Source organism: Corvus brachyrhynchos, unplaced genomic scaffold, assembly GCF_000691975.1.
Source record: "Corvus brachyrhynchos isolate BGI_N302 unplaced genomic scaffold, ASM69197v1 scaffold191, whole genome shotgun sequence".
Taxonomy (NCBI): domain Eukaryota; kingdom Metazoa; phylum Chordata; class Aves; order Passeriformes; family Corvidae; genus Corvus; species Corvus brachyrhynchos.
This window is the reverse complement of record NW_008236487.1, coordinates 3,418,973-3,433,572: the sequence shown is the minus strand read 5'-3', so window position 1 is coordinate 3,433,572 and position 14,600 is coordinate 3,418,973. Positions and strand designations below refer to the sequence as shown.

The window sequence follows — 14,600 nt, the reverse complement described above, 5'->3', positions numbered from 1 at the left end:
GTTATGTTATTAGAGTCTCAGCAGGACTTCCCTTTACAGTCTGGTAAAGGGTTCCTTACCAAAAATCTCTGATATTTTCACGCTTTGAGTCGTTTATTTGTAGTCATGTTACTTTGCTCTTTCAGTGATGTACCCTGGATTCAGGGGAGTCAGCTGTCAGTTGAAAACGCTGCAAAGGCTCAGCCTTTGTCTCGTGGTGCTTTCTCAAGAGGAAATGTGTGTGTTCGTTCCCAGATCTGCCACAGACTGTGGTGCCCTATGCAGGTCGCTGGATCTCATCCTCCCCCTTGGGAATGAGGGACAGATCTTAGGAGTAACTACGTGGTGAGGAGCTATGAGCATCGGCTGGGGAGTGATGGGAGGGGCAGCACTGACAATTTTAAACTGGCTGATGGAAAAATATAGGCCTTACACTTCTATCATGAGCTGCAGATGTGGTGCAGCAGCACTGCCGGGGTGCTTCGGGGTGTCCGCTAGCAGAACTGCCTGCGCACCACTGAACGGCTCCTCCACCACGGAAATGTGTCACACTCCAAGGTGTGTGGTAGGCTGCACTGCAAAGAGGGGAGCAAGGCTGCCGTGCCCATGTGTTGCAATAAGAATTGCTATTTCTAACTCAGCGATCAGCTTTGCAGGTGGGACTTAGGAGTTCAGCTTGGGAGCACCGGAAAGTCACTAAACTGGCCATGCAGTCACTGTGCTCCACGTAGGTTCCATGCGTTCCACGTACACCTGTGTGGAGATCCCTGGGATGCCTCAGCCTCTTGTCTCTGTAACCTTGATATCCATAAAGACACACTCTACCACTGCTTTGAAGGTTATGCTGGTTTCTGTGCTTTTCTCACGAGAGATTTCAAAAAATCAAACACAAACCAAACCGAAGAAACCCCAGCTAGTCTGTGTTCTAGCCCCCTGAACCTGCCTGCCTCTGGTGGGGTGTTACAGCACCAGCCAAGATCTGCTGATAGAGGCTGGGACTGCCAAGCTTTCTTAACTCCAGCTAGTAGAACATTCATGATGAGGGGCTCTTGAATTTGTTCTTCTTTGCTCTGAGAATCTACTTGACCTTTTCCAGTCTCTGGATAATAATAGGGTTCCATACCCCAAATGTTGGAGTAGGACTTGCTTGTTGGCAACAACATTTGTTCCCCAGTCTTGGCAAATCCTCATTGCAATATTCGGATATGTTCTAATGAGTAACACCTTTTTCAAGTTACATCACTGGCTTTAAAACAGTGAGATAAGCTGCTGTTGTCGGTTCTTCCCTTCCCTCCTGTGCCTGTTTGATGTCCACTAAAATATCCACAGAGCTATTATTTTGCTTATCCTAAGAAGTAACTTTCGGAGAATTAGTCTGAGTGCAGTGGGATGGCAGCTCATGCAGCTAACCAGAGAGACCAGTGTGTGAGCACTTTGGGGCAGCGACCTCTCCCCATTTACTGTAAAGCCGAGGGCAATTGATTTTTGAATGCATCCCTGGAAGCTGGCTGTGTTGCTCTGAGTAACATCACTCAGCTGTGCTCCACTTTTTGCCAGTTCTGTCCATTAAACAGTGTTTCAGGTGTTTGAATGGTTTTTTAAATGCTCTCAGCTATTACATCAAAAGGTGTATATATACTTAATGGACACTACTGTACTCCTTGTCCTGAGGTAGCTGTTGGCTAAAACTGGGATTGGAAAGTGGGGCAGCATTTCTATTTTTTTCTTTTTTTTCCTTGACAAACTGGAAACTCTCTGACCTTGTGCAGATTATTTTAAGTCAGGTTTTTCAGAGGGTCCTTACACTGCAGGTTGTGACTGGCATTGCTGGTACTGAAGTCTTTGGAAATCTCATCACTTCATTAATATGTTTAAAAAGAACTAAAATATTAAAAAATAAAACACCCCCCTGCCAGCATCAAAATTTCTATGTCAAGTCTCCCAGAAACTCTTGCCCTGTGCCTCTAAAAGCTTCAATCTTTTCTTCTTTGGAATCTGAAATGCTTTTATATTTTATGAAGATAGTACAGATAAGTCCAAATATGTGGACTTAACTATGTTTGCCATATAGATACCCTGTTTATTTAAATTTTGGGTGGCTAAGTTTTGGAGATACGCTGTTTATTTAAATTTTGCATTGCTAAATAGTGCATACTGTGGCTGAAATTGGATGACTTTGAACTGTTTTAATATTTCATGTTATTTTTTAAATCATATTTCTTTTCAGCAAAGAGACCAGGTAAATGAGGTGTTAAAGAGAAGCTGTGGAACTTCGAGCAGTGGAAGTTTCTGCTCTCAAATTTATCTTAGCCTTGTTTTCAGCTTGCTGTGGACTGACTAGGTTATTTTATCCTATCTATACCACTGGCTTTTAAATGAACTGGGTGTGGGGGGGAGCAGCAACGAGGTGGAGGAAGAAAAGGGCAAGAGTTTTTGTACTTGAGAGAATATCTATTTTCACTCTTCTCTTGTCTTCTTGTATTTCAGGTATACAAATGCTCTCAGTCCAGCCAGACACCAAGCCGAAAGGTTGTGCTGGCTGCAACCGTAAGATTAAAGACCGATATCTTCTAAAGGCCCTGGACAAATATTGGCATGAAGACTGCCTGAAATGTGCCTGCTGTGACTGTCGCCTGGGGGAGGTGGGCTCTACCTTGTACACCAAAGCCAACCTTATCCTTTGTCGCAGAGACTATCTGAGGTAGGTCACGGCCTTCTTCCACTCGCTGACAAACTCGGGAAATCTGTTCAGCCTTCCCTATGGAGCTGCTCTCGCATAAGCAGGGCTGCAAGGCTGAGTATGTGTGGAAATGAGGAAACAAGTACTGAAACATGGAGATTAAATTAAAGTCTGAGTCAAAAAGTGCACACAACCAGGTTGTGGAGGTGGTTGCCAGATTTCTGATGCTGATACTGGTGTAGAAGAGAGTAATTCCCCCCATGCTTCCCACAGCACCGTGCTCCTGGGGAGGTGGTGGTCTCCTCCTCCTGGCAGCACAGTGATGGCCAGGTGTAGCAGCCTGAAACCAGATGCATGGTTTTCACCAGCTTCAGGGCAGGGTTTGAACCCTGCGAGGGAGGCGTGTTTCACCCGTCTTCGCTTTTGTCCTCTTAGTTTGCCAAGGGATTTCATTTGTGGCACTCAAGCTTCTGTGAATGTTGCTACTCAGCTGTTAGAAGCTGGACCAGGATGACCAACTGTCTTCCCCATTTTTAGTAACCATGTGTCTGAGCTCCAATCCCCTCTGCTCCTAGTTTCAGCTGGTGACCTGGATGGGATGCTGGCTAAACTGTGGCCACTTGTTAGAGGTACCAAATCAGCTTTTTTATCTTCTTGTTTGCTCGTGGACCTACATTCTCAGAACTTTTTGAGGAATAACTCATAGCAAAGTACGGACAAGCAGCACCAGGATAGTTTATCTGCAGCTCATGTGTCAATAGGGCAGCTTTGCAAGACATAAGTTTAACTGGGAAGTTTAGTTTCCCTGGGCTCTCAATAGTAAATAGAGAGAAAAGGCTCCTCTGAGGTGAGTCCGAGCACCTATTTCCTATAGCAACACCTTTCCTCCATTCCCTGTAGAGGGGGTCTAATGAGACTAGCTGCTCCAGGCTAAGGTGAACTCCTGGGAATATTTCCCCTGCCCCTTTAGTGAAGCCTTTTCCTTTTAAAGGGACGTCGAAGTCGCTAATACATTGGGGAAAAATTAAAATTCTTTTTGAATGCGTTAACTTCTAAGTTCAGCTTAAGTACAGGTACCAAACAGGAGGTTCCCACACACTGATCAGTTCCCAAGCTTTACACCGTGGGTTGGTTGGAACAGGAAACAAGACTAAAGCACTAACAGCTGTTGGTACTCTGGCTCTCCACATAACCACCTCTAGAAAAAGAGAGTGGAACAAAAACCTTCACAAACGCATTGTGCATTTGTTGAGCTGGGGCTGAAAGGCAGATCAGGTTCTTCAGATGGGCTTAGACTTCTTAATGGTAAAAGTATTCTTCTACCTATTAAAGCTCTGAGCTGAACCCAAGATAGAGTGCTGGGAACTTAGCATAAAGGCTGCATCTTAAACTCTCTGTGTTAAAGCTGCCAAAGCAGTAGGTAACAAAACCTCACTTTTAAAAACTGTTGGAACAGAAGGGAATTGTTATACATGAACCTAGGTCATTTGTGGTCTTTAGGTGAGTGTGTGTAGAGAGGGTTTGGAAAAGCTTTTGGTGGGGGGGAAGTAACATCCCAACTTTCAAAACCCATTTTAATAATCTTTACACAACAAATGCCTGCAGGAGCGAGAGAACTGTTATGGCTGTTTCATCTGAGTTCCAAATTTACTGGAGACTTTGAGCTTACTGAATCTCCCAAGCGCTAGTGCAGCAGATCTACTATTTTGAAATCAAATGTTTAAAATCAAAACCAGAAATGATGTGGTAGTAAAGATATGAGCAAAGCATTTCCCCAGCACAGATGCATTCACACACGCTCTTGCTCTCTGGTCTTTGAAGGTTTAACAGGAGTAAATATTTTGCTAACAGATTGTTAAAACTCACACTAAGTGATTCAGAGAAAGGAGAATTTTTTGTCTTTTTCTCTCATGATCACATTCAAAACTGGTGTTTCAGTTTTTTCTTCACACACAACACCTTTTACTTTTGCACACGAAAGCAGCATACATGAGAAATCCTATAACTGGTTTTAAGATGTTTCAGATTTTTGTCTCTGGATTTATTGAGTCTTAATGAAGCTATTTTGTTATGATTTTTTTTTTTTTGAGTGATACTTGTGAGTGCATAGATTTAAACTTGGTATTTACACTAAACTTCAAACTGATGCACTTAAGGTAATTGCAGATAGTCATTTGCCTCATTGCATCTTATCTACTTAGTTATGCAGTGAACCTATAAAAGTCATCTTTTTAATGCTAATGTACAAACTAGTTAAATTTTCTCTAGCTTTGTAGTCATATAAGCTTTCATATTTAGCAACCCACTTGATACGAATTTAAGGAACAAATTGCATTGTAGTAATGATCACATTAGAGTTCGATTATGGTTTCAAACTATCTTCTTAGGTTTTTTTCTTTTTAATCATAAAGGGAGTCTTTGCTGCGTGTAAAACTGTTCTGGCTTCCTATTAATTTATGTGGTGCCCTCTAGAGGATATGTGGCTTGAACGATACTATAAAGAGTAAAATTGCTTATTAACTTGTCTCTCAGTGTTCATTATGCCTTTCAATAAGACAGGCATTCTACAGATGCTACAAGCAATCATGTAGCCAGTTTGGGTGCTTTAGCATTCACATTTGTGTTCATAAATGGTATGATTGTGTGTTTGTCTGTTTGCAAAAATATTTCCGGTATCTTTCATTTAGAAATGCCTGACAAAAAAACTACCCCCTCCCTCAGCCCTGATGCACGCTCTCGTGCTGCAGTTGAGCCCTGAGGTCCCCACTTTGAGCGTCTTATAAATACTCTCTATCTTCAGAACTTCAAAACTTGCTTCGCTTTAGCTGTCTCCTTTGGTAAAATTAGTTAATTATACTACATTAAAACCTTATTCTCCGGATTGGGAGGGATTGAGGGAATGGAAGGAATTTTTAATGAGGTAATGAGCTTGAAAGATGCTCCGCGTGTGAGAAGCTTTGCCCTGGAATCTGATTCATGTAAGGCACTCCAGTGGTTTCCGAGGTGGCGTACGACACCAGGGTATCAGGGTGGCCGTGGCAGGAACGAGCTCCGTTTTGTTAACGAGGATGGGAACTGACTTGAGTAAAGAAAGGGCTCAGTGTTAGAAATAATACACTCCATGAAAATGATATGCAGAGTATAATTCCCCTGCAGGCTTCTGTCTTCTGCTTATACACTCCTGGGTTGGAAAGTGAAGACTTAATTTAAGGAACTTAGGTTTACGCCAACATTTCAAGTCCATTTATAGTAAGTGAAATATGCAAGAACTTTTTTTTTCTCCCCTTTTTTTCCTCCAAAGCTGCACGGTGACATCTTAATGCATCAGCCTATCCTGCTCTGTCCTCTCTTCTGACTGGCAGCATGTCCATTTACAAGCATGATATTCCCTTTGAAATCTGTCATTACTGCCATTAATGACCAGTCATTATGTTAACAGCCCTTGGGCTGTTAACATGTCAAACTGGTTGTTAACTGGAATGTTATTACTTATTTAAACCGCAGGTATGAGTTGTGTGAAATGTGCTTTGGTTGCACGTTCTGGGCTGCTTCTGCTCAAAACAATAGGGAAACAGCAGAGCGTTTGCCTTTGGGGTGCCAAGGGATTTGCTTTCTGTTCCATCTGCTCATTTGATTTCTGCATATTTGTGAGGTTCTTCTACCCCTGGGCAGCCTCCTAATTTCAGGTGCAACTGTGTGCAATCCCTTCTCTTAGCCTTGCCTGCGAATGGGCAGCCGTGGATGTTTCCAGATGCACGGTAACGCCTGCTGCACATTTGAGATTAATATCTGGCCCCTAGAAGTGTAAAATAAAAGACCAACAATTACATGTAACTCAGTTGTATTAAATAATGAGCTTCCTCGGATGCAGCAGAAATATGAAAGTACAGCTGTGCTAAGCTAGTTGCAATGTAGGTCAATCACCCTTTTCACTTAGGTTTTTAACTACGCAAACCCCGCTGAGCGACCAATGACTACAAAGTGCTGTTTCATTCCTATTTAATTTTGGCAGCATTTTACTGAAGAGCAGGCATTCATGCAGCTAAATTATCTTTGCCGTTTCTGGTTTTAACTCCAGCTCCATGACACTAAATGTTGGAGTGCATATCTCTTAGTAAACACAAAGAATATGGTTTCTGATATATATATCTTTTTTTTTCCAAATCCATCTCTTAACATGGAAATTGAATTAGAACTTTTATTACTTTTTGCATAATTTCCCTAGCCAGGCATGCAAGATCATAAGAAAAGGATTAACAAAACTAATATATTGGGGTGGAATTTTTGCCCTTATACACATCTAGAACCTTATTTAGAATAGGGAGGATGATGACAGAAAGTCTACCCTCTCCCCCCACTCTTCCCCCTCCACCTCGGTATTGATTCTTCCTGTAAATATACTGCAGACTTTAAAAGTACCACTGAACAGCTATGAAAATTAGTAGATCACCATTCCCAAAGAAAGGGATGGAACACGTTGGGTTTGTTCTCTTCCCCACTTGCTGATAAAGACCTGAGAAAAGCCAAGCCTCTAAAACTGGATATTGGAGAAGATCTTGTAAATAACAAGACTTGACTACAGAAAGTAGTGTTCAACCATAAGCACTATAAAGACATTGCCTCTGTAAAATATTTAGCTTCAGTGCAGACTGAAAAGAGCAGAATTTAGGAAACAGCTTTTTCCTGCACAACTGCTCAGACTCTAAAGGCAATTATTATTTTAAAAAATTACTGTGTAGGAGCACTTAGAGAGACTTAAAATGTCTTGTGGCCTGGTGCCGATTAGCAGATCCCATTCCTCTCTCACGTCATGGGCAGTATGACAAACACCTAAGCTATCAGTTTGCTTAAATGCATGTATAAATACTCTCTGTGTGCATATTTTCATAGGTAGTGGGTTATAAATTGTTTTCAAAATGCCTCCTCAACATGTTTCTTGCCCAGCTTGATTAAATAAGGGTAGACCTTTAAAGATTCAAGCAGGGTTTTCAGGAATATTGAGGTACTTATGGAAGTGAGGCTTGAGAGCTCCACTTTCTTCACTAAAGCTGTTTAGAACTGAACCCTTATTTATACACTAATATTCTTGTTGCAATGCATTAAAGCATTCAACAGACTAGTAGTTTGCAGGAACATTCCCTAAAAATATTTTTTAAATACTTTAAAAAATGGTAGGTGTAGCAGCTCATTTGTTCTAATTTTGCTGTGTGTGATGGGTGTTCTTCTAAATTTACATAAATGGTATCATTTAGTGTGTCTTGGAAAGAGGAAAAAAAAGGCAAGAATACTCTCTTTTCCACAAATTGCCAAAGGTTTTGAAAACCTCCAAACACCTTAACAGTTGTTGAAAGGGATAAGGAGAGTGATGCACACACTCACAGTTAATCCACCCAACTTGCAAAGAATAATGCTTTTGATTTAGTTACACTCTGGCTAGTTTAGCTTGTTCTTATTTTAGTTCATCTGTGATAGCTTTTAATAAGAAACATTCAATTAAGCTGTTAAAATTGGTGTTTAAGTCATGTTGAAATGCTGTGAAATGTGTGTACTCAAGTTTGACGCTCTTCAGTAGTTCCATGTGTTTCCCTGTATCTGCTGGTAGTTTTCTTCAGAGCTGCCAAATTTTTAATAATTGTGTTATTTTTAGGGGCTTAAAATACACAGTTTAATTTTCAAGAATGTGGATCTTCCCTCTTATAAGGCTTCTTGAAAACCTTACGCTTTGCGTGTGTTGTCAAAATACCTCATTAATCCCCTGGAAACGTTCAAAGAATTTCAGGAGACTTTTCAGATGAAAGTACCGTGCCTCTTAAAGCCTGTCCTACAGCTCTTCATTACAGTGCTACAGTGCCGTGTATTTTGATGGAAAATTATTTTACTACAAAGGTTTTGCCAATACAGAGCAGCTCAGTAAAGCTTAATAAAAGCAGTGATTTTGGGGAAGACGAAGTAATTCTGCAGTGCCAGAGGATGGGATAACGTTCCTGGTGAAAGAACAACAATTCAGTAGTTCTGCTTAGTATTTCCTGTAACCTCTTTTAAAAGAAATGCAACTTTCTTGTTTTCATCCTTGATAATTTTTTTTTTTTCCTCAGAAGTGACTTTACGACTAGTACTTCTCATGAAATATCTTTAAAATAATAGCCATATTAAAGTTATTGACTTCAGGAATGAATATTATCAACTGCATTGTGACATGGGATTTGATAGCCAAGGTTTAATTGGACAATTTCTGCATTTTTGACCAGAAGCATATGTGAGACAAAGCATCCATGCATAATGTAGTAGAATAATATCGAGTTCTAATAGCCTAACACAGAGATGCCTTTAAAAAGTTCTGATTTCTTCTACATATCCATTCCTTAAAAAAATGCACATTTCTAATTTTTTTAAATGTGTTTGAAATTTTCATCAATTTTTGGGGACATTTTACACAAAACTGAAAAAAACCCCTCAAGTCCCTACCATGTAATTAAAAGAAAAGGTCTATTCCTGAATTTTGTTACTTGATATTTACTGTATTTTTCAGGTCTTCCAGCAAATATATAGCATTCCTTCTGGATGTTAATGTTTGAATAACATGTAAAAATCAAAATGAGCTAACATTGTTGCACACCTGTTTAGCCCTCCTGACTTTAGAAATTGCTTTCTTTTTTAATTTCTCACTGAAGTTCAGTATATTCATGGTGGATTTGGAAACCAAAATACACAGTATGCAACACTGATATGGTTTCCAAATGAAACTAGTCTTAACTGTCGCCGTCCTTAAGAATCCATATTCTGGGAATACCGTATCAAATGCATTATTTATTTGATGGCTAATTTCCTAATGGATTCCTTAGTATACAAATGGATGACCTTTTAAATAAATTTAAGTAATAGTTACATGTTTGGGGGATTTTGGGTCAAAATATTCTGGAATTTTTGAAGTTTTTCAGACACAAACATCTGAAGCAACCTTCTCAAAAAGCTTTACTTGTTCTACACCTCCCTCCCTGTAATGTAATTCTGGGGCTGTTACTTTACATCTTCCTGAAGCTGCTTCTTGCCTATCCTGAATCAATTTGCCTTTCAACACTTGGGTCTCATTGCATCTCATGGGGACATTTCAAAATGGCTGTGGAGATCAGTAGAGCCATAATTTAAGAACAAAAAAAGGATGTCCAAATCATCTCTAGAAAGGTGCATCTTTTCTTAGCTGTATGTATGAATCTATCAAATTTCATGTAGAGCTTTCAAATTGCGTATAAATCTCTGCATATCTGTTTGGTGTGATATTTACACGTAGCGATCATGGGGGAGTTCTTCATCCCACGTTCTACAGGTACTTGCAAGATGATCATGATCTCATCTTCTCGAAACCAGTGAGGACTGAGTTTAAATGAATGCTGACCATGGAGCATTTTTTGACAACCCCGTGGCAACTGGCATGGTTAGTTGCAGACTTAATTTAGGGATGTACTAAAATGTTGTGGTGGAGTGCTAGCATAAGGAATCCATGATCCAGAGCATAAGGAATCCACGATCCAGTCTCTCTCCCCACTTGACATCAGAACAGCAGCTACCAGCAACTGGAGAGTATTTGGCACCTATTTTTCAAAGAGCACAATGATCCCAATTATTAACTGCAAGATATTTTCCTTTGGGACTAGAGTGAACTGTGTTGATCTATTTTATAGCAAAGCACAGCACAGGGAAACTTTTCATGAGCAGAAAATCACTACTTTTTATAAAGAGCAGAGTGTGCTTGTCTCTGGAAGGATGTTCCTTGGGATATTCCCCTGCAGGTCTTGAGTGAAGTGGCGTTCTGTAGTAGTGGAATTTAAACTTTTCATCTTTTCGTTTGCGAAAATGATAACATCTCATGTTGGCACATAGCAGATGAAAGTGGTAATTGCACAACATGAAAAGATAAAATATTTTTGGGGTGGGAGGTAAGAGCAGAGAACATTATGGATTTATTGTATCTTTTTTAGAATTTTGAAGTGGGGGGGGTGAGAGCTAGTGAGAATGTCAAGTTGTACATTTGAATATACCGTAATTGTTGTATTGGACTGATTAAGAAAACTCTATCCTACATCAGGTAGTAAATGCACCCTTGCTCTTGTATTGCTGCTATCACACCTTTGTTTTTAACAAAGCTCAAAGCCTTGGATTTAATGTACAGAAATGATCACATCTCTCTTGACATTCTTTCATCTATTTTGATACAATGTTCAAAATGCTTGAGAACCCAACCTGATTTTTGTTCATGACAAGCGTCCAAGCCATAAATATCAGCATACTCCATCTCTCAGGTTTTAGCCTAGTGGGTAGTATTTATTATATTGTAACCCTGCATTGAACAGCATTACTGATCCACCATGGGATAAAATAAATGTCGTTTTATTCTGTTTTATAGTATTATTTCTTTGCAGATGCTTTAAAGAGAAATATGTATTAGAGAAAAGTTGATGTAAATAGTTTTAATAACTAACCACTTCTGTAAATGTGTTCACTCTAAGAAACAGAAGCATTTATTATTCTTGATCAAATTCTAACAATAGTTCAAGTAACAACCACTGAACTTGGTTTTGTCTTTTAGATACTTTTTAAGGAAAAATTTCTAGGCAGGGATACTTCAAATGAGTTACAGGCTGCAGATTAGGAATGGAAATTGCAATCACTGTGAATTATTTTCTAATCTTCTGTCACTGTGGCTGTTTCTACATAAATCTTGGGGTTTTTTCGGAAGTCAGGACTGAGCTCAGTTCAGAGCTACCACCCTTTCTCAAAATTTGTTTTAAAAAATTAAGATTTTAAGACAATAGAAAACTTAAAAACTCATTTTCCCGTAAGGAACAGACTTCACTTCTCCCTTTCTAATTCGCATTACACAAATTTTATAGGGAATTCAGAAGTTTCTAGGATTTGAGGTGTGGATTTACAAAAAAACCTTTTCAAATAAGTCTTTATAAGCCTAATGTGTCTGTCTGCCTTATACAAAGTGTTGAGGAGGGCAGTTGCAATAACAAGCTGCTCTGCACTAGTGTTTTGCTGGCTTCCTTACTTAATCTGTAATCTGATACATTTAAGAATGCTCTATTACCAAAATAACATTAAATCTAATCCTACAAATGCGTACTACATGCTTGACTTGGTGTACCCTGAATAATCCTATTGAAAGGTATAGGGCCTATTAATTTAGAAGCATGCCTTAGTAAAGCCAAATATTTGAAATTGGAATGCAAACCCACCTTGAATTGCTGTGTCCCTGTTCTTCGTGTGCTATTGACAAACCTCCCTGGCCCCCTGGTCCAGGAAAAGCTCAAACCCACGGCTCTCATCCTGGCCAGGCACCTTGTTGCCGTGTCTAGGACGTCAGTCAAAGTTTTGACACCTGTGACAACCTTGCCCTGTTTGTCTCTGACGGGAAGGATGGTTATTTGTATGCTAATCCTACGTACCACTGTCCCAAATCAAACTGCTGGTGAATGATTTAATGGTCCAAGTCCAGGCTTGTCTCTACAACCCACTGGCAGCTTGTGGGCTCTGCTCTCCACAGTTTTCCTGGGAGACAGCAGTAGGAGGTGAGACAAAACTTTACTAAAAAGCCCTGAGGTTTTGTGTTGATGCTTGTGCATCTTGGGTTCTCGATGCACTTTCCCTTCATGCTCCAAAATTGTGCTAATGAACAAGTGCTGTGTACTTAGCAGCTTCAGGCTTCTAGAAGAATATGTTCATTTTTATTAAGATACTCCATTCATGCTTTTTTGTGCTCCATATAGTAATAAAAAATAAAATTAAAATCCAGCATGACATTGAATACTTATAATGGGGCCACTAAAAACTAAATTAAAATGTATTCTTTCTGCTCAGAACTTCGCTTGCTAAAACAATCTTAAAACCTAGAGGAAATGCTGCACACACTGCAGCAAATGTGCTGGTTTTAATGAGCCTGGCTGTACTCTGAAGTTAGCCAAGAGCACTTCCCCCAGCACCTCCTTACCTAATTCAGTCATAATGCGGAGTGAACTGCTGGGAAGAGAGTCAGAGAGCAAAACAAAGAGCAAGGGCAGCTCCACGAGCACACATCCAGCAGTGGGTGTCTTCTGTGCTCTTCTGAGGCCTTTCATTATGACCCCTGATGGGTCCCAGGCAGGATCCCAATTACTCTCTGTCTCCAGGTGCAGCACAGCCTGAGCATTTTCCTGTAGTCGCCATAACCGCACCTTTCTTTATTCTCCCTGCTCCTCGTAGGCTCTCATTTGATAATTACAGGTAAAATGTACAAGTATGTCTTATAAGAGCACCCCTGAAATGTGTAGGGTAGGTGGTAGCACCCAGTGCAAGTTATTCTACAACTTGGCCATGGGGTAATTTGAAGGTGAGCACAAGAAGCACAACCTCTCCCTGCTGCGGTGAGCGGGTGCTTGTTTTCATCCACCTCTTTTCCCTCCCCATACAAATATACCTCCTCTGCTACAAGATCCCTGAGGTTTACTCTGAATAAAAGCCAGTATATGTTTGCAAAATTTACTGCAATTTGCCAGATTATCAGTCTTGATAGGTATGTACACTCTGTCTGAACAAATAACTCTGGAATGAACTATCCTGAGTAATCTTGTTATTAATCACATCATCTCACTATGGTGGCAGATAAACAGTTTTCTTTGTGACCGCTTGAAAAAGCAATCTTTATCTGTTTTATATCTGTGCTTGTATAAAAATACGGTAAGGTTGTTTCAGCAGACGTACAACCACTTCATAAGTTTGTCTGATTTAACCACCATAAACCCTTTTCTTCTGAGACCCAGCTCTTCCTCCTCATCCTTCTGGTTTTAAGGTGTGTTTTTTGAAAAAGTTAGTTCTTGCCACCAACTCCCACGTGCCTCCTGTTTGGCTTATTTGTGCAACACTGTCAATATTATATAACAAATATACTGCTGCTTTTAGCAGAGTATCAAAAAGATGATATAGGGGACAAGTATTTCTTATCCACTCCCTCTCTTCCTCCGTCCCAAAAAAAAAAAGAAGAAAAAAAATTGGAATGAGAAGGAAACAGATTTAGAAAATGATTGCAAGCGTGTTAAGTTTCCCAGAAAAAAATCTTGCCTAAGTGGAAAGATGTGATTTTTGTCACTGCAAGCCTGGAAACCACTATCCCTGCAAGGCACTCAAGAACTGTCTTACCCCAAATTCTGAAGAGCTCCTTTATGCATGCTTTTAAGCCCCAGTTCTTTGGCTCCTTAAGCTTCAGCTGACCTCTTGTGAAACCAAATCTAGCCTAGGCCTGGTGTGTTTGTCTGCTGAGGAAAGGCACTGAAGAGCACCCTTCCACAGCCCCTGTGCTACAGCAGCTGCCAGCAGTGCTTTGCTTCCCGGACTGGGTGGTGACACGTAGAGATGGCATCTTCCTTATAGGAGGAATAGAGCAGATATTACCAGTGTCTTTGCTGTCTCCTTCTTGGTTTGCTACAAGAACAAAAAAACCCCTAACAATCTAATTGGTTAATTCATCCTCACTGCAGTGCTGCTTGCTGGAGGCAGAACTGCTGATGGGGGCGTGGAGGATACACTGTGAAGTTCTGTGTCTGCCCCTGCCTTAGGGGCAGGTGTCTGATGATCCCCCCAGTCCCTTTTTCCTTCTGCTGTGTACAAGGCGGAGGAGGAGTAGGTACAGCTCTGGTTTTTGCATGAGGAAGCAAGAGAAGTGAAAACGTTAACAGCTGCACCCTTTTCCCTGCTTTCCCTGAAATTCCAGAGTGCTGAAAGATGACAGATATGTCATGCCAGTGTAGGTGACTGTCCTTCCTCATCACTGAAATTTGGGAGGAAATATTATTAAATTGCAAATTTAAGAAAACTTGTCAAGAGAAGACAACATCAGTTGTCTTTAGATGGGACCCCTGCTTTCTGTTCCTAAAACTAAATGCAGCCACCAAGACATCTGCATCTGGAC

At 40.4% G+C, this 14,600-nt stretch overlaps 1 protein-coding gene across 2 annotated transcripts in view; it reads left to right on the top strand.

Moving 5' to 3' along the window:
• LMO3 (LIM domain only 3) overlaps positions 1 to 14,600 on the top strand; it is a 56,503-nt gene that overhangs the window by 5,541 nt on the left and 36,362 nt on the right. For both annotated transcript variants that reach the window (XM_008644019.2, XM_008644017.2), the window contains one exon: positions 2,467 to 2,680. In XM_008644019.2, the coding sequence (XP_008642241.1) occupies positions 2,475 to 2,680 (206 nt within the window). In that variant the 5' untranslated portion in view covers positions 2,467 to 2,474. The remainder of the gene's footprint in view (positions 1 to 2,466; positions 2,681 to 14,600) is intronic.